The sequence below is a fragment of the Oncorhynchus tshawytscha genome, linkage group LG22, assembly GCF_018296145.1.
Source record: "Oncorhynchus tshawytscha isolate Ot180627B linkage group LG22, Otsh_v2.0, whole genome shotgun sequence".
NCBI classification, from domain to species: Eukaryota; Metazoa; Chordata; class Actinopteri; order Salmoniformes; family Salmonidae; genus Oncorhynchus; species Oncorhynchus tshawytscha.
In genome coordinates, this window is record NC_056450.1 from 25,111,040 (window position 1) to 25,136,705 (window position 25,666).

Genomic DNA, 25,666 nt, shown 5'->3' on the forward strand with positions numbered 1-25,666 from the left:
TCTGACCATATGACATGCTCCCAATCTTCTTCTGGATCATCCAAATGCTCTCTAGCAAACTTCAGACGGGCCTGGACATGTACTGGCTTAAGCAGGGGGACACGTCTGGCACTGCAGGATTTGAGTCCCTGGCGGCGTAGTGTGTTACCGATGGTAGGCTTTGTTACTTTGGTCCCAGCTCTCTGCAGGTCATTCACTAGGTCCCCCCGTGTGATTCTGGGATTTTTGCTCACCGTTCTTGTGATCATTTTGACCCCACGGGGTGAGATCTTGCGTGGAGTCCCAGATCGAGGGAGATTATCAGTGGTCTTGTATGTCTTCCATTTCCTAATAATTGCTCCCACAGTTGATTTCTTCAAATCAAGCTGCTTACCTATTGCAGATTCAGTCTTCCCAGCCTGGTGCAGGTCTACAATTTTGTTTCTGGTGTCCTTTGACAGCTCTTTGGTCTTGGCCATAGTGGAGTTTGGAGTGTGACTGTTTCAGGTTGTGGCCAGGTGTCTTTTATACTGATAACAAGTTCAAACAGGTGTCATTAATACAGGTAACGAGTGGAGGACAGAGGAGCCTCTTAAGTACTGTAGTGCATCTCCTCCTCATATTTGCCAGTTCTTGCTGTGAGATGTTACCCCACTCTTCCACCAAGGTACCTGCAAGTTCCCAGACATTTCTGGGGGGAATGGCCCTAGCCCTCAACCTTCGATCCAACAGGTCCTAGACGTGCTCAATGGGATTGAGATCCGGACTCTTCGCTGGCCGTGGCAGAACACTGACATTCCTGTCTTGCAGGAAATCACACACAGAACGAGCAGTATGACTGGTGGCATTGTCATGCTGGAGAGTCATGTCAGGATGAGCCTGCAGGAAGGGTACCATATGAGAGAGAAGGATGTCTTCCCTGTAACACACAGCGTTGAGATTGCCTGCAATGACAACAAGCTCAGTCCGATGATGCTGTGACAAACCGCCCCAGACCATGACGGACCCTCCACCTCCAAATCGATCCCGCTCCAGAGTACAGGCCTCTGTGTAATGCTCATTCCTTCGACGATAAACGCGAATCCGACCACCACACCTGGTGATGCCAGTCCTGTCTGGTCCAGCGACGGTGGGTTTGTGCCCATAGGCGACGTTGTTGCTGGTGATGACCTGCCTTACCATAGGCCTACAAGCCCTCAGTCCAGCCTCTCTCAGCCTATTGTTGACAGCACTGATGGAGGGATTGTGCGTTCCTGGTGTAACTCGGTCAGTTGTTGTTGCCATCCTGTACCTGTCCTGCAGGTGTGATGTTCAGATGTAACGATCCCTGTAGCGCTGTTTTAGGCGTCTCATAGTACGGACATTGCAATTTATTGCCCAAGCCACATCTGCAGTCCTCGTGCCTCCTTGCAGCATGCCTCAGGCACATTCACGCAGATGAGCAGGGACCCTGGACATCTTTCTTTTGGTGTTTTTCAGAGACAGTAGAACGGCCTCTTTAGTGTCCTAAGTTTTCATAACTGTGACCTTAAGACACTAACAGCTTACAGACGGTAGGCTATTAACGACCGTTCCACAGGTGCATGTTCATTAATTGTTTATGGTTCATTGAACAAGCATGTGAAACAGTGTTTAAACCTTTTACAATGAAGATCTGTGAAGTTATTTGGATTTTTACAAATTGTCTTTGAAAGACAGGGTCCTGAAAAAGGGACGTTTCTTTTTTTGCTGAATTTATTAAATTCATTGTTTTGGGAATTTAATTCTGCCTGACTGTCTAGTTTTTATTTAGGTGATTGTCAGTAGAGAAAGATGCACGATATATCAGTTAACATATTGTAATTGGACGATATTAGCTAAAAAATAGCAACATAAGTATCGGCTGATGTTTAGTTTAACGCCCGATTTGCAAAACCGATGTCAAAGCTGACGTGCATACCTATATAATGAAGGTACATGATGTAATGATGCCACGTAAAAATGTTGCGCTATACGTGCAACACAGCATTCCTAAACAAGCTCACAATGTCTGCTGTGTGGATCGAGCAGTCAACAAGTCAAGCAGTCATTTGAAAGAGTAATAACATTTCAGCAATACAACTCAAAGGCGAAATCCATTAAAGCCAAGATAATGAAATTCATTGCCCTTGTCAATCAACTGTTTTCTGCCGTGGGTGATGTTGGTTTTTGCCTACTGGTTGAGCACCGGTTAACACTACCAAGTGTGCTATTTTTCAGATGTTGCCCTGCCGAAGTTACACAGTAATCGTGTCACTGCTATTAGCTTCACGACACCCAAACGGAGTTCCATAGTATGTATATTTGTGTGTCAAAAATATACAGTAGCACTGTCAAAGCTGTATAACAAAGTCAGCAAACACCGACCATGAACGATGTGTTTACAATACCGCGTTGGTAATAAAGCATCATTTGTTCGACCTCAACTTCTGGGGTAGCTAGCTTTAGCTTGGTACCTAGCTAGCACCAATACAACCAGCCTCAAAACAATGACCAGTAGAAACTGCAGTCATTTTCATTACTCTTAGCAATGATTTAGGAATCCTTGTGAGTAAGTATTTGCTAGGTTGTCACTTGTTGTTTGCCTATTGAAATTGAACTTCAGTTCATGAAAATAAATAGCTAGCCAGCTACTGAACCCTGTTGCCCAAAGCTAACGTTATAAGCAGCCAGCTAGCTTCATCTGGCTAGTGAGGCTCGACCGGACCGGGTGGTGTGTTGTGAAGCTAGCCACAATAAGGATTAGGCACAATAGTGGAATTTGCGGTTTGCCTTCAAAATAGAGGTATGACATTGACAGTGAAGCAAATAAATACAAATAGTAGAAATATGCCTTTTATTTTGAATCTAACTGCGAAGTCCTTATTGTGACTAGCTTCACATAGATGGGTCCGACCACCATTAATCAAATATGAACTGTCTTATAAATTAGGGTAATTTTAGATGATGACACCTAACTATAACTACTGAAACAGATTGTCGTTTTGCTATGTTTTTGGGGAAGAACATTTTTCGTATTCATTAGCTTTTTTTTAATGACCAACACTGTAGGTGCGCGTGACAACTTTACCAGCATCATAGCATACGTATTGATGAATCCTTGTGACATATGAAATATGAGTCAGTGTAATCAATGTGTAATAACTACGTAAAAAATGCATTAAATTATTATGTGACGTGCAGTCATATTCAGGTCCTGTTTGGTCAACAAACTTATTTGACACGTCAAATAGTGTTAAATAGTGTATTTGTTTTGACACGCAAAGACCCAAACGGTGTTTTCATAGAAATCCTGGTTGAGAATGAAACGACTGAACAAATTAACAACTTAACAACACAGCAAGTAAGTGAAAAAAATAGGTTTTGATGATGTTTTACTGGTAATGGGGACATACGTAAATGCCAACAAAATAACTTTTTGGTCAGTGTGTGTGTGCAACCTTTATTTAACTAGGTAAGTCAGTTAATTTAAGAACAAATTATTATTTACAATGGCGTCCTACCCCGGCCAAACCCGGATGACGCTGGGCCAATTGTGTGCCGCCCTATGGGACGGCCGGATGTGATACAGCCTGGATTCTAACCAGGGACTGTAGTGACGCCTCTTGCACTGAGATGCAGTGTAGATCGCTGCATCCATGTGTGTGTTTTTAAGTATTTAACTGTACTAGAATGCTTTAAAGGCCGCTAAAAAAATGTATCGCTATCGTTTTTTTTTGGCAAGGAAAATATTGGATATCGGTATCGGCCAAAAATGTTATATCGGTGCATCACTAATTGTTAGTTCTCAAAGATGATTATAGTCACAAATATATAGATTCATTTTTCCATCCCGGAAAATATATTTAAAAAAATATATACAATTTTGGACTTACGTGACCCGAATAAACTCAGGCGGCCCACCCAAGGATTACAATGGCAGAAAAGTCCCTGCTCTCGCACAAAAAAAAACATACACAACGTCTTTCTCTGTATTTTATTATCTAAACTTGTATCATGTCCTCCTCCCTCTGTTCTGACAGCAACAGCTTCTCAACAGGAACCAGAGGTGGAGTCAACCTCTGACCCCTCAGCCAAACCACCAGGTCCCTCTTCCAGCGACCAGCCCCCCTCTGGTACAGCATCTGCCCCCACAGACAAAGGCTCCTCTCCTACCTGCAGCGTGGACAAGTGCAAGGACAGGGCCTCTGTTACTGTGCCCTAACCACTACACTGCACTCACACATTTTTACTCTACAATCCTACATTCTGTTAAATGTATGTATCTGTCGGAAAGGGACTAGAGGATATGTACAATAGACCAAATCTCTCTGCGACCAACTAATCTGGGAATGTCGACCGAATCTCAGTATGACCACAGAGGCAATTAAACCACCAAACAACCTCTCCTAGTCAGGCTCAGGGCTTTTAAATGCCATGGACACTCTTTGCATGAAGGCCTGCTCCTCTGTGATTCAGCTGGCTTGTCCCGTCTCGATTTGTTCAATGTCTGCTTCGTGATCTGACATTTCAAGCCATCTTTCATCCTCCTCAAAGTCTGTGCCCTAGACTGAAGGAGTTACTTACTTTGTCCTTGTGACTGTATTTCATCTGGATGTAATACATTTTCATTACCTCTCTCCTCCTTTCATCCCCATTTGATGTCCCTCTTACCACCTACCTTAACGATATAGGTATCTACAGGAGAGCCCATCAAAAGATCAGACATCAAAGTTTTCTGTATTCTGACAGCACTCTTAAAGGAAAACTCCACCCAAAAACTATCTTTTGGTATTTGTTTCATTAGCCCATGGTTTATATAGTCCCAAAATGAATTGCATGTCAGCAATCAAGTTTAAGATATGTAAATGTTAAAATACAGAAATACAGCCAGTATGATGCTGCGTATTGCATCATTTGGGTGGAATTTTCCTTTAGACAATCTTAAACTGTGATGCTGCTCTTTAAAATATACCCCAAGTCTTCATAGTTATTTGCCAACGGAAGTGAAACGGCACATTATTGTGCCAGCCATTTTTGGGACACCCAACAGATTTAAAATATAAATTCTACATTGTCAATACAGTTTAAAATATTTCATAATTTAGTAAATTGTCATTAAGTTATCAATCTCTCCCCCTGTGTGTCTGCATTATTGGTTCATACTCATTATATAGTAACTCAGTGTTTACATAGAATTTAACCAACTGTGATGTATAAAAAAAAAAAACAATGGCTAAAACTGTACAATGTTTTTGTAAGAAGACACATGGACAATATTTATAGTGCTTACAACAAGCATATGAGGTTCTCTTTTTTATAGCACTGTTTGTGAATGTTCCAAATGTCTTGAAACAGCTCGACTCTGGAAAACAGTTGTATTTGAAAATGCATTATAAGACTTCCTATGAATGTCACTAGGACCCTCTGTTCGGACTCTGTCAGATCTATTTCTCGCATCTACCTTCGTTGTTGTGGTTACTTCGCACTATGATAAAGCGTGTTGGAGGGTAAAAGAAACTACAAAAGTTATTATTATACTGAGCATGTTTATTTGTCCCCTTTTTTGTCTCACGTGCTCTTGTTTACATATTGTACATACAGTAAATGGATTGTTAATGTCTTAAAGAAAACAATTAAAACAGGTCTGACCAACCTGTCTTGTGAAAGTGCTTTCATGGAATAAGTGGGCTTTATTGCCACCTGCTGTCCTACTGGTAACAATGTTTAATGGTTTAGCTAAGTAGCATTTGTTGGTGTGCTCAAATTCAAAACTAGGCTATACAGCGTTTGTTTTCAATTTTATTGTTTACAAACATTGGAGTAAAACAAGCTTATATTTTGGGTTCTGATGGTGGTACGACAATTGAATTTAGCTCATGAGGCATTTATAAGTTATTTTGATGTGTGTGTGTGTGTGTGTGTGTGTGTGTGTACAGTGGGGCAAAAAAGTATTTAGTCAGCCACCAATTGTGCAAGTTCTCCCACTTAAAAAGATGAGAGGCCTGTAATTTTCATCATAGGTACACTTCAACTATGACAGACCAAATAAGAAAAGAAAATCCAGAAAATCACATTGTAGGATTTTTAATTAATTAATTTGCAAAATATGGTGGAAAATAAGTATTTGGTCACCTACAAACAAGCAAGATTTCTGGCTCTCACAGACCTGTAACTTCTTCTTTAAGAGGCTCCTCTGTCCACTTGTTACGTGTATTAATGGCACCTGTTTGAACTTGTTATCAGTATAAAAGCACCTGTCCACAACCTCAAACAGTCACACTCCAAACTCCACTATGGCCAAGACCAAAGAGCTGTCAAAGGACATCAGAAACAAAATTGTAGACCTGCACCAGGCTGGGAAGACTGAATCTGCAATAGGTAAGCAGCTTGATTTAAAGAAATCAACTGTGGGAGCAATTATTAGGAAATGGAAGACATACAAGACCACTGATAATCTCCCTCGATCTGGGGCTCCACGCAAGATCTCACCCCCGTCGGGTCAAAATGATCACAAGAACAGTGAGCAAAAATCCCAGAACCACACGGGGGGACCTAGTGAATGACCTGCAGAGAGCTGGGACCAAAGTAACAAAGCCTACCATCAGTAACACACTACTCCGCCAGGGACTTAAATCCTGCAGTGCCAGACATGTCCCCCTGCTTAAGCCAGTACATGTCCTGGCCCGTCTGAAGTTTGCTAGAGAGCATTTGGATGATCCAGAAGAAGATTGGGAGAATGTCATATGGTCAGATGAAACCAAAATAGAACTTTTTGGTAAAAACTCAACTCGTCGTGTTTGGAGGACAAAGAATGCTGAGTTGCATCCAAAGAACACCATACCTACTGTGGAGCATGGGGGTGGAAACATCATGCTTTGGGGCTGTTTTTCTGCAAAGGGACCAGGACGACTGATCCGTGTAAAGGAAAGAATGAATGGGGCCATGTATCGTGAGATTTTGAGTGAAAACCTCCTTCCATCAGCAAGGGCATTGAAGATGAAACGTGGCTGGGTCTTTCAGCATGACAATGATCCCAAACACACCGCCCGGGCAACGAAGGAGTGGCTTCATAAGAAGCATTTCAAGGTCCTGGAGTGGCCTAGCCAGTCTCTAGATCTCAACCCCATAGAACATATTTGGAGGGAGTTGAAAGTCTGTGTTGCCCAGCAACAGCCCCAAAACATCATTGCTCTAAAGGAGATCTGCATGGAGGAATGGGCCAAAATACCAGCAACAGTGTGTGAAAACCTTGTGAAGACTTACAGAAAACGTTTGACCTCTGTCATTGCCAACAAAGGGTATATAACAAAGTATTGAGAAACTTTTGTTACTGACCAAATACTTATTTTCCACCATATTTTGCAAATAAATTCATTAAAAATCCTACAATGTGATTTTCTGGGATTTTCTTTTTCTTATTTTGCCTGTCATAGTTGAAGTGTACCTATGATGAAATTACAGGCCTCATCTTTTTAAGTGGGAGAACTTGCACAATTGGTGGCTGACTAAATACTTTTTTGCCCCACTATGTATGTATATATATATGCATATGTGTGTGTATATATAAATGATTAAGTCCACAAAGGTTAGGAAGGAGGACTACTTATTGGTAGGCTATTGTTTGAGCACAGAAGGCAGCTTTTGTGGTTACTTGAATTTTTGTAGCTATACTTCCAAAAGGCTTTATGTAGAAGCACCTTTCACCATAAAGACGACTCATCATGCATATAACCCGTTTGGCATGGACATTGCCACTGAGGGCTTTCATCATTTGAAAGTAGTCAACTGGGTGGAGATTCCTTTGAATTGGGAGCAAATCAGCCAATGAAGAAGAAAATGTACTACTTTAAAATGGAGATCACCTCAGAGTGGTGAGGAGGAATCTTCCATGTCAGGAAGCAACTTTACCATTTTTGGTATTCAGGTTTCACTCAAACGTTGTAAGCTTTGTTTTACTATTGACAGTTATAGCTGTGTTCGGGGATGGTTTTTAAAATTTCTCCACTTAAATATAAGTAATCGGATTTATTTGTTTCAGTCTCTGAATTATTGGTGTAGTGTTAGCTGGTCTTGGACTGACTGGTCTTGGAACTGTGACAACGGGCAGCCTCACCCCGCTTGGCTCTGTGGGATATGTAGTGATTTTGCCAACACTGCTAGTACACAGCAGTGGTGGTCGGTCGGTAACGTTTAAGATGAGGGAGGACAATTTTTTATTTATGAGCATGGCCTTATTTCTATTACAGCACATTGGATGACTGTTGGATGGCTGTCATTCATATTCCATTCACCCAGCTCAATGTAACATTGTTAGGTTTAGGCTACTACATGATATTCAAATTTTCCCTATACCCATCATGAGGTTGCTACAACCTAGCCTATGATGTGGGTGCACAGGTCGAAATATATTTTTGAGTAATCAAGGTGACAAACAGTGACACATTCAAAACCGCCTTGCACACTCTTGCCTGCATCTAGCTGATCTGGGGTGTAATCATTAGTCCAACAGTTGCAAACGAGAGTTTCTATTGGACAAATTCTGGTATGTTTATCCCCATTTTGTTCTGTTTGCTTCCATTTTTAGAAGGAAAAAAAACAGAATCGGCAGAATGAATACACCCCTGATCACATGCAAACACAGTTCACTTTCATAGCAGCCACATATAAACAGCATGATCAGTTTGCTCGTTGTATAATTCCTTCTCACATCTATACGCTCTCCTCTCACCTTTTCCCTTCGCTTGTGGACTTCAGTACACAACACATCAGCTGTATGTGACCAGGCAAAAAAAACTTTCCAAGCCAAACCTTTATATCATAACGCTAACTGCTACACAAAGCCTACATCGTTGTCACCATATTACCTAACATTATAGTCAACATAGCTACTAGAATCAATGCATTAGTAAACTCGCCACAATCATGCAGTCAGTTTAGCAGTTACACCGGCAGGCCCCGGTAGCAATACATTTATAAAAGCTTACCTTGACTTGAAATAATTCCAGTGTTGGATAGCCATAGCCAGCTAGCTAACATAGCATTCCTCTGTTTGAGCCAGGTGTTTGAGTAGGCTAAACTAGCTAGCTGCATTTTAAAATAAAATAATTGGTTAAAAACTGTTAAACTATTGTCTCTCTCTTTGTCAACTACTCACCACATTGTATGCACTGCAGTGCTAGCTAGCTCTAGCTTCTGCTTTCAGTACTATTCATTCTCTGATCCTTTGATTGCATGAACAATATGTCAGTTCATGCTGCAAGAGCTCTGATTGGTTGGAGGACATCCTCTGGAAGTTGTCATAATTACTGTTTAAGTCTATGGAAGGGTGTGAGAACCATGTGCGTTGTAGGTTTTGTATTGAAGTCAATGTACCCAGAGGAGGACGGAAACTAGATGTCCCCTGGCTACACCATGGCCACTACCCTACAGATTGCTGTTGAGGCTACTCTAGACTATATTTTTTCAACGGACTGTCTTATCTGTTGATTAAATTAAACTTGATTAATATAATGAGTAATCCAGGAATGTCACGAGTTAATTGACACATGAAAACTTTTGAAAATAGCAACTCTACAGAGCACAATGACTACAATGAATGGCTAAATTACTTCCGGACACGCAGAGCTCCTCCTCCTCCTCACTGCTCTATGGCGCTGACCATGGTATCACAGACCCTATAATGGCAGATACAAAGATGAGTCCTAGCTCTATGCCACAAATAGAACAATAAGACCGATATTTCACTGGATGTATAAATATGAAGCGTTTTTTCCGCTCACCAAGCGAATACTTTTTGTATGGAGGTCAATGAGACAGTGTCGAATTTGGTTAACAAAAAATGTAATGGCTTATTTGCTACGTGTGGATTATTTGATCGAGTAGAAGTTTCGTAATGATTAGGTTGTTACGAGTGTACTGATATAAGTAGGACACATGACATACCGGTAACTTTGAGAAAAAACACTTAATATCGGTGTTGTGCGATATAAGTAGGACACATGATATACCGGCAACTTTGAGAAAAAACGTGCCTGGTCGTCACTAGTTCCCACAGCCACAAAGTCATAAACCCTGTAGAAGTCTACAACGTATCTTCTTAAAATGTGATTTTAAACCTAACCAAACCGTAACCACAATGCTAACCTTATTCCTAACCCACACCTTAAATTAAACCAAAAGGCACATTTTTGTTATGATGAAGGTTGATTATTTTTTACTTTGTGGCTGTGGTAACTAGTGGAAACCATTATGCATGTGTTCTCTCATTGGCTAGAATGGTCTGACAGACTTGCCTCTTCCGGTCTACCTTGTATTTTTGAATAAATGTATTTTCATTGATAATAACAACTCGTTCATAACCAAGTGGGAAGGTGGTATTTACCACATATGACAGGAAACAATTCAGTTGAACGGCCCTTCAACTGGTAAATTACTCGTTTTTTGTGAGAAAATAAAATGATGCATTGCTCGAACATTGTACAAAACAATATACAAATATCAAACATAACAAAATACCCCCCAAAATACAATAAATCCAGAGAGACACAAAAAAATTACATTTTGATACATTTGGACATTTTCAGATATAGTAAGTTTCTAATTTTGTCAGAAAGACGTTTTCATTTAAAGTTAAAGCATACTGTTCGCTAGCTAGCTAACGTTAGCTGGCTGTCTCGCTAGTTAACGTTACGTGTATGATCTGTGTAGTAATATTATTTGTATCTCAGAGCCATTTGCATTGCTAGTTATAGCCTAATGTTAGCTAGCTTGCTAACGTTGAACCTGGTTGGCTAGCTAACCTGAAGATTCATGCAGGGTAGTAACATTATGAGTTGGGATTAAATAAAATCACATTTTATTTGTCACATACACGTGTTTAGCAGATGATATTGCGGGTGTAGCGAAATGCTTGTGTGAAGTTCCTTGAGGGCCGTCATAGTATCGGCTTGAGGGGGGATATACACAGCTGTGACAATAACCGAAGAGAATTCTCTTGGGAGATAATACGGTCGGCATTAGATTGTGAGGTATTCTAGTTCGGGTTGAGTTGAGGAGTTGAGTTTCTGTATGTTATTACAATTACACCATGAGTCGTTAATCATGAAACATACACCCCCCATTCTTCTTCCTGGAGAGATTTTTATTCCTGTCGACACAAAAGACTGAGAATCCAGATGGCTGGTCCGACTCCGACAGTATATGCCGGGAGAGCCATGTTTCCATGAAACAGTGTATGTTTACAATCCCTGATGTCTCTCTGGTAATACTGGTGAGTTACCGCCGTTCTGATACCCAAAAGTTCTTCCCGGCTGTATGTAATAACACATAACATTTTGTGGGCTAACAATGTGGTTCAAATTAGGTTATAACGTTAGGCCAACGAGACAGTGTCCAGGTTCTAAAATTCTCTGGTAGAATGCCTTGCTTTTATTTTGTCACACCTTTCACAACCGTAAGCTATTTTCTGTAATTGGCTCGCCCTTAACTTGTAAATAATGATCTTGTTGTGAGTTTATTTTTCCGTAATAATGATGACAAATGAGCTAAAGTGAAGACGTTGTCAGCTATATAATATTGTCATTATTTGAACTGGCTAGCCAGCTAACTTAACATTAGCTAGCTGGCTAACAAGCTAGAAGCGAACTGAAACATTGTTTAGAAAGTTGCTTTTAGTTACCTGGTTTGCTAGATTGACATAAACTAAAATAATTTTTAAATGGGTGGGTTTATTGGTGTTGAAATACACTAGTTATGCTATTTTGGAACACCAGTGCTGCCGATGTCATGCAGGCAATAGTTTTTGTGATTATACTTTTTCATAACGACAACGACAACTTTGATGTCTGACGACAATAGAATGTTTATGATGTCACTGCGACAACTGTCAATAGACGTAGTATAAACCAGCCTTTAGACTTGAAAGCTTTGGTTGTTTAGTACATGGGCTCACATGTGAATCCTTAAAGAAATGGGTGGGGATAAGGCTTAAGAGGGTGTAAAAGATGCTGAATGGGTGTAGACAAAGAATAGCTCTTCAGTAGGTTTACCAAAACATTTAAGTGCCATTTTCTCAAAAGTTATTAAACTTTCAAAGCAGAATTACTTTCCCATTGTTGTGGTGTATGATATACCATTTTCTAGCTCTGTTGCGTCTCTAATTTTATCCAATGTAAAAAACACTGTTTCAAATGTTGCTGCATAAGACCAAATCGAGCCGGTCGGTCACAAATACTGTAGACACTTCTTTGATAATTAGCTTTTTCTTTATTTTAGAGATGTTATGTAATATTGTATTGAAACATTTTTCCCCCCCCATGAAATTAATTTTATGGATGAACATTTTTCCCAATAAAATAAACAAATTCACCATTTATTGGCAGCCACTACCAAAGATGTTAATGCTTATAGGTTTACCCATCTTATCACTAATATATATTTTCCTAACAGTCCAAAATATTTCACTATGCAAACAATCACAAAAGCTGCATTAATTTTCAACATTAATTACATATTTAGAAATAAGACTATTACAAGGATAACATCTGTGAAGGATCTTGAAAGAGACTTTTCCTACTTTATTAGTTAACAAATATTTATGTTAATTAGTCCACCCATGCCGTCATTTCACATAAAATGATGATGCCCATTGGAAACTTGCAGCAGGGGTAAACTTCCTGTTTGTAATGTCTCTGACTAAATTGTTCTTAAATGTCTAATATATTGATGCCATTCATTTCTACACAACTTAGTGCATATAATGAAAAGCTTGATCGATCCTTCAGTAAAGTAAAGATTCCATTGGGAATAGCTTTCTTTAAAATGTCATATTCCTTACACAACATAACAAAGCTATATTTGGCTAATAATTCATTGTACATATTAAGATTACCATTATCATTTATAAGTTGACTAACCAAAGATGTTATTGGAAAACTAAAAATGGAAAAAAAGGTTTTATTTCTATATCTAATATCACCGTTATTCCAAGTAAAATATTTATATGGAGAGAAGTTGTGCTCAAGGACCAGCACATTAGAGCTTGTTTTTGAAAATGTTGCAAATTTAACAGGAATTTTAACCACAGCATAAGGGCATTGGAGTAAAAAAATAAGCCCCACAATTTTCTGGAAAATAAACAGTAGTTTTTTTTAGATACTTCTTCATCAAGTTCACTTTTGTAGTCTGATTAAACAGTGTAAAATCTAAAACATTTACACCACCATCACAAATCTTGTTGGTAATAACATTCTTTCTGATCTTTTGTGGCTTATTTTTCCAAATTAAATGGAATAATAATTTGTCGAGAGTGGTACACGTAAACTTGGGAATCTCTAAAGATATAACAAGATAAGAAGTTTGAATAAACCCTCTGCCTTTAACAGGAGAACTCTACCCTGAAGAGATACATCTCTTGCCAACCATGAATAAAATGTATTTTCTATAGATTTAATTAAGGGATTGACATTAATATCTTTAATTTCATTAGTATTTCGGGTAGTTTTGAGTAGGTTACAACATCGTTGACAGAAATGTCAGGACTCACTGTGTCTTTAAGTGCTAAAAGTGCTTTAAGTGGTAAAATTTCACATTTTGAAATATTCAAAACCAAACATGACACTTGAGAGAATTGCTCTAGTGTATGTAGGGTTACTGGAACCTGATTTTCATTTCTCAAAAACAGGGTTGTATCGTCAGCTAACTGGGAAATCTTCACCTCCTTATCACATATAATTGAAGTCAGAAGTTTACATACACCTTAGCCAAATACTTTTAAACTCAGTTTTTCACAATTCCTGACATTTAATCCAAGTAAATATTCCCTGTCTATGGGCAATTAAGGATCACTACTTTATTTTAAGAATGTGAAATGTCAGAATAATAGTAAAGAGAAGGATTTATTTCAGCTTTTATTTCTTTCATCACATTCCCACTGGGTCAGAAGTTTACATACACTCCATTAGTATTTGGTAGCATTGCCTTTAAATTCTTTAACTTTGGTCAAACGTTTTGGGTAGCCTTCCACAAGCTTCCCACAATAAGTTGGGTGAATTTTGGCCCATTCCAGGTCAGGTTTGTAGACCTCCTTGCTTGCACACACTTTTTCAGTTCTGCCCACACATTTTCTATAGGATTGAGGTCAGGGCATTGTGCTGGCCACTACAATACCTTGACTTTGTTGTCTTTAAGCCATTTTGCCACAACTTTGGAAGTATGCTTGGGGTCATTGTTCATTTGGAAGATCCATTTGCGACCAAGTTTTAACTTCCTGACTGATGTCTTGAGATGTTGCTTCAATATATCCACATAATTTTCCTGCCTCATGATGCCTTTTATTTTGTGAAGTTCACCAGTCCTTCTTTCAGCAAAGCACCCCCACAACATGATGCTGCCACCCCCGTGCTTCACGGTTTGGATGGTGTTCTTCGGCTTACAAGCCTCCCCATTTTTCCTCCAAATGTAACGATGGTCATTATGGCCAAACAGTTCTAGTTTTGTTTCATCAGACCAGAGGACATTTCTCCGAAACGTATGATCTTTGTCCCCATATGCAGCAAACCGTAGTCTGGCTTTTTTTAATGACGGTTTTGGAGCAGTGGCTTCAGCATCAGCAGTCCTCCAGCATCTTCACAAGGTCCTATGCTGTTGTTCTGGGATTGATTTGCACTTTTCACCCCCACCTACATGTATAAATTACTTCAACTAACCTGTACCCCCGCACACTGACTCGGTACCGGTGCCCCTTGTATATAGCCTCGTTATTATTGTTATTCTTATTGTGCTACTTAAAAAAAAAAAAACTTTTTTTTAGTCTACTTGGTAAATATGTTCTTATCTATTTGTGAACTACACTGTTGTTTTAAGGACTCGTAAGTAAACATTTCATGGTAAAGTCTACACTTGTTGTATTCGGGACATGTGACAATTAAAGTTTAATTTGATTTGATTTGAATTCACCCCCCTGAGACAATACATGCTAGAAACACCTTTGGCAGCTATAAAAGCTTTGTCTTTTGGGGTAAGTCCAAGAGCTTTGCACATCTGGATTGTACAATATTTGACCATTATTATTTTTTAAATTGTTCAAGCTCTGTCATGTTGTTTGTTGATCATTGCTAGAAAGCAATTTTCAAGTCTTGCTATAGATTTTCAAGCCGTGTCAAAACTGCAACTAGGCCACTAAAGAACATTCAAAGTCATCTTGGTAGGCAACTCCAGTGTAGATTTGGCCTTGTGATGTAGGTCATTGTCCTGCTGAAAGGTGAATTTGTCTCCCAGTGTCTGTTGGAAAGAAGATTAAACCAGTTTTTCCTGTAGTATTTTGTCTGTGCTGTCTCCTTCTTTTCATCCTAAAAAACTCCCTAGTCCTTGCCGATGAGAAGCATACCCATAACATGATGCAGCCACTACCATGCCTGAAAATATGAAGAGTGGTACTCAGTGATGTTGTCACACCTGCTTCCACTCCCCCTTTCTGGCGTTCGAGGCTGTCAGGCTGCCCTTCATTACGCATTTTTGTCACCATCATTACACGCATCAGCGCTCATTGGACTCCCCTGGACTCCTTGTTGTTGATTGTCCCCTCTATACCTGTCTGATCCTCAGTTTTGTTCCTTGAGTCAGCATTATTGTTGTAATGTTGTTTAGTTCCCCCTGTCCAGACGCTGTTCTTGTTTAGTTTGATGTCCGTTCTCCATTAAATGTTCACTCCCTGTACTTCAAATTTAATTTGTCACATGCACCAAATACAACAGGTGTATTACAGTGAAATGCTCACTTACAAGCCCTTAAGCAACAATACAGTTTTAAGAAAAATACCAAAAAAAGTAAGAAATAAAAGTAACAAATACTTGCTTCTCGTCTCCAGCATTGGTCCTCACAGAATGCTGACACCACTATTTGAAGCATCAGAGATTTCTTGTTTTTTGTTGTTGGTGGTGACGTTGGGTCCGGGTGCCACCACCGATGGAACCAGGGGTGCCTCAGCTGGCTCGTAGGGCTTCCACGCCTTAGCTGGCTCGAGAGGTTTCCTTGCTTCGGTTGGCTCGGCAGGCTCCCATCCCATGTCATGCCTCAGCTGGCTCGTTGGGCTCCCACGCCTCAGCCGACCCGTAGGGCTCCCACTCCTCAGCCGGCCCGTCGGGCTCTCACTCCTCAGCCGGCCCGTCGGGCTCCCACGCCTCAGCCGGCTCGTCGGGCTTATATACCTCAGCCGGCTTGTCCAGCGCCCATGCCTTGGCCGGCCCGTCAGGCTCGCCCAGGTGGGACGCCGGGTGGCGCCCCTAGATGGTGAGGTACTGTCACGCCTGCTCCCACTCCCCCTATCTGGTGCTTGAGGGCCCTTCATTACGCACACATATCACCATAATTACACGCATCAGCACTCATTGGACTCACCTGGACTCCTTTACGTTGTTGACCGCCCCCTCCATATCTGTCATGCCTCGGCCGGCCCGTCAGGCTTGCTCCGATGGGATGCCGGGTGGCGCCCCTAGATGGTGAGGTACTGTCACGCCTGCTCCCGCTCCCCCTATCTGGCGCTTGAGGGCCCTTCATTACGCACTCATGTCACCATAATTACACGCATCAGCGATCATTGGACTCACCTGGACTCCTTTACGTTGTTGACCGCCTTCTCTATATCTGTCTGTTCCTCAGTTTTGTTCCCCGTGTCAGCATTATTGTCGTAAGGTAATTTTGTTCCCCCTGTCCAGACGCTGTTCTTGTTTTGTTTGATGTCCGTTTTCCATTAAATGTTCACTCCCTGTACTTGCTTCTCGTCTCCAGCATCGGTCCTCACAGATGTGTTGTGTTGGATTTACCCCCAACATAGTGCTTTGTATTCAGGACAAAAAGTTAATTTCTTTGCCACATTTTTTACAGTATTACTTAAGTGCCTTGTTACAAACAGGTTGCATGTTTTGGAGTATTTATATTATGTACAGGTGTCATCTTTTCAAATTGTGATTAAGGTTAATATTGTAAGGTATCTACAATGTTGTTGATCCATTCTCAGTTTTCTCATATCACAACCATTCAACTCTGTAACTGTTTTAAAATCACCTTTGGCCTCATGGTGAAATCCCTGAGCAATTTCCTTCCTCTCCGGCTAGTGAGTTAGGAAGGACGCCTGTATCTTTGTAGTGACTGGCTGTATTGTTTCACCATCCAAAGTCTAATTAATAACTTCACCATGCTCAAAGGGATATTAAGGTTTATTTTTTTATATATATTTTTTACACCTACCTTCTTTACGAGGCCTTGAAAAACCTCTCTTTGTGGTTGAATCTGTGCTTGAAATTCCCTCCTCAATTAATGGGTCTTACAGATAATTGTGTGTGGTCTACAGAGATGTGGTCATTGTTAAAAAATCATGTTAACTACTATTATTGAACACAGAATGGACTCAAGACATTTCAACAACAACACAAATTCACTTTGACCATGATGGGGTATTGTATGTAGATCAGTGACACAAAATCAAAATTGTATACATTTTAAATTCAGGCTGTAACAACAAAATGTGGAAAAAGTAAAGGGTTGTGAATACTTTCTTAACATAAATCTTCAATAATGTTCCAGCTGGAGAATTCCTTTATCTGTAGAAATGCAATGGAACAGAGCTCGCTCTCACGTGAACGAGCATGGTCAGCTCATGGCACTCTGCCAGAGCCCTGACTCATTCCCCTCTCATTCGGCCCCACTTCACAGTAGAAGCATCAAAAAAGGTTCTAAAGACTGTTGACATCTAGTGGAAGCCATAGGAAGTGCAATATGACCAATATCCCACTGTGTATTCGATAGGACAAGAGTTGAAAAACTACAAACCTCAGATTTCCCACTTCCTGGTTGGATTTGTTCTCAGGTTTTTGCCTGCCATATGAGTTCTGTTATACTCACAGACATCATTCAAACAGTTTTAGAAACTTTAGAGTGTTTTCTATCCAAATATACTAATAATATGCATATCTTAGCTTCTGAGACTGAGTAGAAGGCAATTTACTCTGGGCACCTTATTCATCCAAGCTACTCAATACTGCCCCCAGCCATAAGATGTTAAGGCACTGCATGGACACCTTATCATCAGCCCATTTTATAGGTAAACTGCAGGGTAATGTAAAAGTTGTATATTTTAAAGATACAATACGTAATATGGTGCACGCCATAATTGGGTTTTAATCCAGAGGCCAGACAAGTTCTTGCGTCAACTCACCATCAGTACGACCAAGAATATGTTTTTTTGCGACGCGGATCCTGTGTTCTGCCTTACAAACAGGACAACGGAGTGGATTCCATGCAGCGACCCAAAAAAACGACTCCGAAAAAGAGGGAAACGAGGCGGTCTTCTGGTCAGACTCCGGAGACGGGCACACCGTGCACCACTCCCTAGCATTCTTCTTGCCAATGTCCAGTCTCTTGACAACAAGGTTGATGAAATCCGAGCAAGGGTAGCATTCCAGAGGGACATCAGAGACTGTAACGTTCTTTGCTTCACGGAAACATGGCTCACTGGAGAGACGCTATCCGAGGCTGTGCAGCCAGCGGGTTTCTCCACGCATCGCGCCGACAGAAACAAACATCTTTCTGGTAAGAAGAGGGGCGGGGGCGTATGCCTTATGACTAACGTGACATGGTGTGATGAAAGAAACATACAGGAACTCAAATCCTTCTGTTCACCTGATTTAGAATTCCTCACAATCAAATGTAGACCGCATTATCTACCAAGAGAATTCTCTTCGATTATAATCACAGCCGTATATATCCCCCCAAGCAGACACATCGATGGCTCTGAATGAACTTTATTTAACTCTCTGCAAACTGGAAACGATTTATCCGGAGGCTGCATTCATTGGAGCTGGGGATTTTAACAAGGCTAATCTGAAAACAAGACTCCCTAAATTTTATCAGCATATCGATTGCGCAACCAGGGGTGGAAAGACCTTGGATCATTGTTACTCTAACTTCCGCGACGCATATAAGGCCCTGCCCCGCCCCCCTTTCGGAAAAGCTGACCACGACTCCATTTTGTTGATCCCTGCCTACAGACAGAAACTAAAACAAGAGGCTCCCACGCTGAGGTCTGTTCAACGCTGGTCTGACCAAGCTGACTCCACACTCCAAGACTGCTTCCATCACGTGGACTGGGAGATGTTTCGTATTGCGTCAGATAACAACATTGACGAATACGCTGATTCGGTGTGCGAGTTCATTAGAACGTGCATTGAAGATGTCGTTCCCATAGCAACGATTAAAACATTCCCTAACCAGAAACCGTGGATTGATGGCAGCATTCGTGTGAAACTGAAAGCGCGAACCACTGCTTTTAATCAGGGCAAGGTGTCTGGTAACATGACTGAATACAAACAGTGCAGCTATTCCCTCCGCAAGGCTATTAAACAAGCTAAGCATCAGTACAGAGACAAAGTAGAATCTCAATTCAACGGCTCAGACACAAGAGGCATGTGGCAGGGTCTACAGTCAATCACGGACTACAGGAAGAAATCCAGCCCAGTCACGGACCAGGATGTCTTGCTCCCAGGCAGACTAAATATTTTTTTTGCCCGCTTTGAGGACAATACAGTGCCACTGACACGGCCTGCAATGAAAACATGCGGTCTCTCCTTCACTGCAGCCGAGGTGAGTAAGACATTTAAACGTGTTAACCCTCGCAAGGTTGCAGGCCCAGACGGCATCCCCAGCCGCGCCCTCAGAGCATGCGCAGACCAGCTGGCCGGTGTGTTTACGGACATATTCAATCAATCCCTATACCAGTCTGCTGTTTCCACATGCTTCAAGAGGGCCACCATTGTTCCTGTTCCCAAGAAAGCTAAGGTAACTGAGCTAAACGACTACCGCCCCGTAGCACTCACATCCGTCATCATGAAGTGCTTTGAGAGACTAGTCAAGGACCATATCACCTCCACCCTACCTGACACCCTAGACCCACTCCAATTTGCTTACCGCCCAAATAGGTCCACAGACGATGCAATCTCAACCACACTGCACACTGCCCTAACCCATCTGGACAAGAGGAATACCTATGTGAGAATGCTGTTCATCGACTACAGCTCGGCATTCAACACCATAGTACCCTCCAAGCTCGTCATCAAGCTCGAGACCCTGGGTCTCGACCCCGCCCTGTGCAACTGGGTACTGGACTTCCTGACGGGCCGCCCCCAGGTGGTGAGGGTAGGCAACAACATCTCCTCCCCGCTGATCCTCAACACTGGGGCCCCACAAGGGTGCGTTCTGAGCCCTCTCCTGTACTCCCTGTTCACCCACGACTGCGTGGCCATGCACGCCTCCAACTCAATCATCAAGTTTGCAGACGACACATCAGTGGTAGGCTTGATTATCAACAACGACGAGACGGCCTACAGGGAGGAGGTGAGGGCCCTCGGAGTGTGGTGTCATGAAAATAACCTCACACTCAACGTCACCAAAACTAAGGAGATGATTGTGGACTTCAGGAAACAGCAGAGGGAACACCACCCTATCCACATCGATGGAACAGTAGTGGAGAGGGTAGCAAGTTTTAAGTTCCTCGGCATACACATCACAGACAAACTGAATTGGTCCACTCACACAGACAGCATCGTGAAGAAGGCGCAGCAGCGCCTCTTCAACCTCAGGAGGTTGAAGAAATTCAGCTTGTCACCAAAAGCGCTCACAAACTTCTACAGATGCACAATCGAGAGCATCCTGGCGGGCTGTATCACCGCCTGGTACGGCAACTGCTCCGCCCACAACCGTAAGGCTCTCCAGAGGGTAGTGAGGTCTGCACAACGTATCACCGGGGGCAAACTACCTGCCCTCCAGGACACCTACACCACCCGATGTTACAGGAAGGCCATAAAGATCATCAAGGACATCAACCACCCGAGCCACTGCCTGTTCACCCCGCTATCATCCAGAAGGCGAGGTCAGTACAGGTGCATCAAAGCTGGGACCGAGAGACTGAAAAACAGCTTCTATCTCAAGACCATCAGACTGTTAAACAGCCACCACTAACATTGAGTGGCTGCTGCCAACACACTGACACTGACACTGACTCAACTCTAGCCACTTTAATAATGGGAATTGATGGGAAATGATGTAAATATATCACTAGCCACTTTAAACAATGCTACCTTATATAATGTTTACATACCCTACATTATTAATCTCATATGCATACGTATATACTGTACTCTATATCATCGACTGCATCCTTATGTAATACATGTATCACTAGCCACTTTAACTATGCCACTTTGTTTACATACTCATCTCATATGTATATACTGTACTCGATATCATCTACTGTATCTTGCCTATGCTGCTCTGTACCATCACTCATTCATATATCCTTATGTACATATTCTTTATCCCCTTACACTGTGTATAAGACAGTAGTTTTGGAATTGTTAGTTAGATTACTTGTTGGTTATTACTGCATTGTCGGAACTAGAAGCACAAGCATTTCGCTACACTCGCATTAACATCTGCTAACCATGTGTATGTGACAAATACAATTTGATTTGATTTGATTTGATTTTTAGGAACAGTGAAATCAGACCTTCTTGCTGAGTACCTGACAGACTAGTTAAAGCAACCTAAAAATTGAGCTTTGAGTACATCAAAAAAATAGTTGATATACTGTACCTTTACCGGTATACCATGAAGCCTTGGAGTTTTTCCAGACTGAAAGGATTTAATAGCCTCAAAGTTATTTCTCTGTAATTTGGCCTTCGCACTGATCTTTTTAGGGATTTGTTAACTCATTCATTTATTTATTAGGAAATAAAATCCTTACTGTAATCATCATTCAGTGGGAGAGACTGAAAAGAAAACATCTGCTTAAAATATTTAGCTTCCTCTTTTTTTAAAATAAGTTGGAGAGTCCTAAATGACTGTCTTTAGTAGTGAGTTTCTACCCATTATTTTTGGTGGCTTTCCTGTGTTGAAGATTATTAAGGAAAAATGTGATGCATTTTTCGACATACTCCATCTAGTTTGCTTTATTTTTGTAATTTATTACATTAGATTGTTCTTGAATATGGTCGGTCCTCCAGTTCTTTTTGCTTTTCCTCTAGCTTGTTTTGTGCCTCTATCGTACCGTTTTTATTGCAATCTACCTGTACTGTGGACAGCTTGGAAAGACTGCAACCGGGGCAGGGAGGGTTGGCAAACAAAACCACTTCCTCCGTGCGGAGGAGACGCAAACTAAGCTACAGATCGACACATGGAAACATATCCCCATGGGAGCCTGAGAGGAGGGAGAATGAGTTCCCCAATCTGACGAACCGAAGGCTAATGATGCATTGAAACGGACAACTGAATACGACCATGGAATATGTGTGTTTGGAAAGGTCTGCAAGAATGCCAGAGGCCTTACAATTAATAAATTTTAGATTAAATGTCTAGAGGAGGTAGTAGCGACACAACACACAGGTAGCGAACCTGGTGAGACGCAGGAGGAGCCAGGCCCAGAGTCACACCAAAGAGCCCGGAGCCTCCATGTGTCGCAACAAGACCCTCCTGGAAGACCATCGGAGAAGGTTTGAATCAAATGGCCGCAAACCTGCAAGACAACAGTGTGGCAACAGTTTGACGAGGATGCAGACAAGGTGCTGGAAGCAACAGAAAAGGAAGGTGCAGACAGGAGGCTACAAAGTATGATGACAATCTTAGTCAGCCTATCAGAGGAAAGGTTTGGCACAGTGGAGCAGAGGCCTGTTAGAACACTGTACACCATGAACCAGAGAGCTGCGAAAATCCACAAGATCAGGCAGGAACTGAATATCCTCAAGAAACAGCACAAGGAGGCCAGTGATGAGCAACGGCCACCCTTGGCAGAGCTACGGAGCATCTTGAGAAAGAAGATATTGACTATGCGTAGGGCTGAATGGCATAGAAGACGGTGGAAAGAAAGAGCCAAGATGTGAACTGCCTTTATAGCCAATCCCTTTGGTTTCACAAAGCAGCTACTAGGACAGTAGCGCAGTGGGAACTTGGTTTGTTCCAAAGAGGAGATTGACTAGCACATCCAGAGCACATACAGTGACCCCGACAAGGAGCAGGAGATGGGGCAGTGCAATATCTTGATACACCCACTAGTACCAGTCACAGAGTTCGACAACAGGGAGCTATTTCTGAAAGAGGTACAGGACGTTGTGAAGAGGGCAAGGTCTAGCTCAGCTCCTGGACCAAGCGGAGTCCCGTACAAGGTCTACAAGTACTGTCCTCTGTTACTCGGGAAGATCCTTAAGGTCCTCTGGAGGAGAGGCAAGGTTGCACAGCAGTTGAGATTCTCCGAAAGAGTTTGGATCCCGAAGCAAGAAGATTCAGAGAGAATCAACCAATTCAGGATCATCTCCTTGCTAAGTGTCGAAGGGAAGATTTTCTTCAGCATTGTAGCCAGGTGGCTGGCAGACTTCCTCTCTAAGAATGACTACATCGATACATCTGTCCAAAAGGGAGACATTGCAAAAGTACCAGGTGTGTTGACCCAGCTCATCAAAGAAGCACGATAGAACAAGGGTGACTTGGCAGTGTTCTGGCTTGACCTTGCCAATGCCTACGGATCGATCCCTCACAAGCTGGCAATGATAAAACACCATGTCCCAGACCAAGTGGCAGATCTCATCCTGGACTACTATGACAGGTTCAGCATGAGAGTCTCATCACGGTCAGCAACATCAGAGTGGCACAGACTGGAAGTGGGAATCATCACAGGCTGCACCATCTCTGTGATCCTGTTTGCCCTGGCGATGAACATGATTATGAAGTCTGCTGAAGCTGAAGCCTCTGAACCAAATCTGGGGTGCAACAACCACCAATCAGAGCTTTTATGGACGACCTGGCAGTCACCACAAAGTCAGTGCCAGGAAGCAGGTGGATTCAGCAAGGGTTGAAAAAGCTGATTGGATGGGCGAGAATGAGCTTCAAGCCAACAAATTCGAGGTGAATGGTGTTGAAGAAGGCCAAGGACATAGATAGATTCTGCTTCATTATAGCAGGAACACTGATCCCCACCATCCTGGAAAAGCCAGTGAAGAGCCTTGGCAAGGTGTTCAACAGTAGCCTGAAAGACACAACATCAATCCAGGCCACCTGTCAAGAGTTGGAGAGCATGCTGACCGGTCAGGACTTCCAGACAAGTTCAAGGCGTGCATGCATCAGCATGGCTTTATCTAGGGCAGGGGTGGGCAATTCCAGTCCTCGAGGGCCTGATTGGTTTCACAGTTTAGAATGCAATTTGATTAATCAGCTGTGTTTGCTAGGGATGGAGAAAAAGTGAGACACCAATCAGGCCCTTGAGGACTGGAGTTGCCCACCCCTGCTCTAGGGGATACTCTGGCCTCTGCTCATCTACGAAGTCCCCATCTGAGGCTGCCCCTGAAGTCCCTGGAAGAGGAGTTCAAGGACTCTCAGGCGAGGGAAGTGAGGCAATACAGGGAGTTGAGTGACCCAAAAGTGGCCCAAGCGGGGGTAGTTGTTAAGACAGGGAAGAAATTGAAAGCAGAGGAAGCCGTGCTGCAAGCTGAGTCTCAGTTGTGCCACAGTGTCCTTGTGGTAGCAGTGACCCTGGGAAGAGCTGGTCTGGGAACCATCTCAACCTCCCGGTACGACACTACCAACTGGCGCCATGACCAGGTTCTCAAGACAATAGCAGAAACAATCTGCACAGGATTTGACAAGAGTAAGCAAGCTTGGCCCACCTGTCAGAAGACCACTTTCGTTCGAGCTGGAGAGCAGCCAGGCTCAAAATCTGAACCACCAGCAGGCTTCTCCTCAGAACTGGCAGCTGACAACAGACCTGGAGAAGCTGCTCATGTTCCTGCAGCACATTGTCAAGGCAACCCTGAGACCAGACATAACCCTGGTCTCAGAGTCCAGGAAGACCATCATTATTCTGGAGCTAAAAGTCCCTCTGGAAGATCGTCTTGAAGGAGGCATACGAGAGGAGAAGGGCCAAGTATGGGGGACTGGTCATCGACTGTCGTAAGCAGGGTTGAAAGGTTAGTTGCTTGCCTATCGTGGTAGGCTGCAGGGGTTTTGCTAGTCAATCCCTCTGTAGAGCCTACAGCACACTCTGCGTCAATAGAGCGGAGAGGAGGAGCGCCATCAGTAACACCATCGAGGCAGCTGAAAAAGCTTTAAGATGGCTCTGGATCAAGAGAGGAGATCCATAGGAAGCAGCGTAATGCCACCTGGACACCAGTTGGGGTATGGTCAAACTCGGCTGAGTCGCCTGGGTGAGGGTATCTGATGTTGTAAGACCCGAAACACCCTATGACTCCAGGTTACATCACTGATGATGTGTCCAGGAGCATCAAGAGATGTATTCATAAAAAAATATACTGTTAGTTCCTGTATTTCCCTTTTTAGTCTCTTTAGACCAAAACTGCTTTTTCTTTACTGATGCATATTGAATTGAATGACCTCTGAATGTACATTTAAAGATACAACAATAATGGGATTTGCTGAACCTATATTGTGCTGGGGAAAAAATCAGTTCTAGATTATTTTGACAACTTCCGGTGAAATTTGAGGGCACGTAATTCAAATAAATAATCATAAATATTATGGATTTTGAACATTTAGGTACATACAGTGCCTTGCGAAAGTATTCGGCCCCCTTGAACTTTGCGACCTTTTGCCACATTTCAGGCTTCAAACATAAAGATATACAACTGTATTTTTT

At 42.3% G+C, this 25,666-nt stretch overlaps 1 protein-coding gene and 1 pseudogene across 3 annotated transcripts in view; both read left to right on the forward strand.

Annotated features, from left to right (window-relative positions):
• LOC112222173 (protein kinase C-binding protein 1) overlaps window positions 1–5,631 on the forward strand; it is a 33,212-nt gene extending 27,581 nt beyond the window's left edge. For all 3 annotated transcript variants that reach the window (XM_024384836.2, XM_024384837.2, XM_024384838.2), the window contains one exon: window positions 4,020–5,631. In XM_024384836.2, coding sequence (XP_024240604.1) covers window positions 4,020–4,201 — 182 coding nt within the window. In that variant the 3' untranslated portion in view covers window positions 4,202–5,631. The remainder of the gene's footprint in view (window positions 1–4,019) is intronic.
• A 16,931-nt stretch (window positions 5,632–22,562) lies between these two features.
• Window positions 22,563–24,967, forward strand: LOC112221563 (annotated as a pseudogene).
• The last annotated feature ends 699 nt before the right edge of the window (window positions 24,968–25,666 follow it).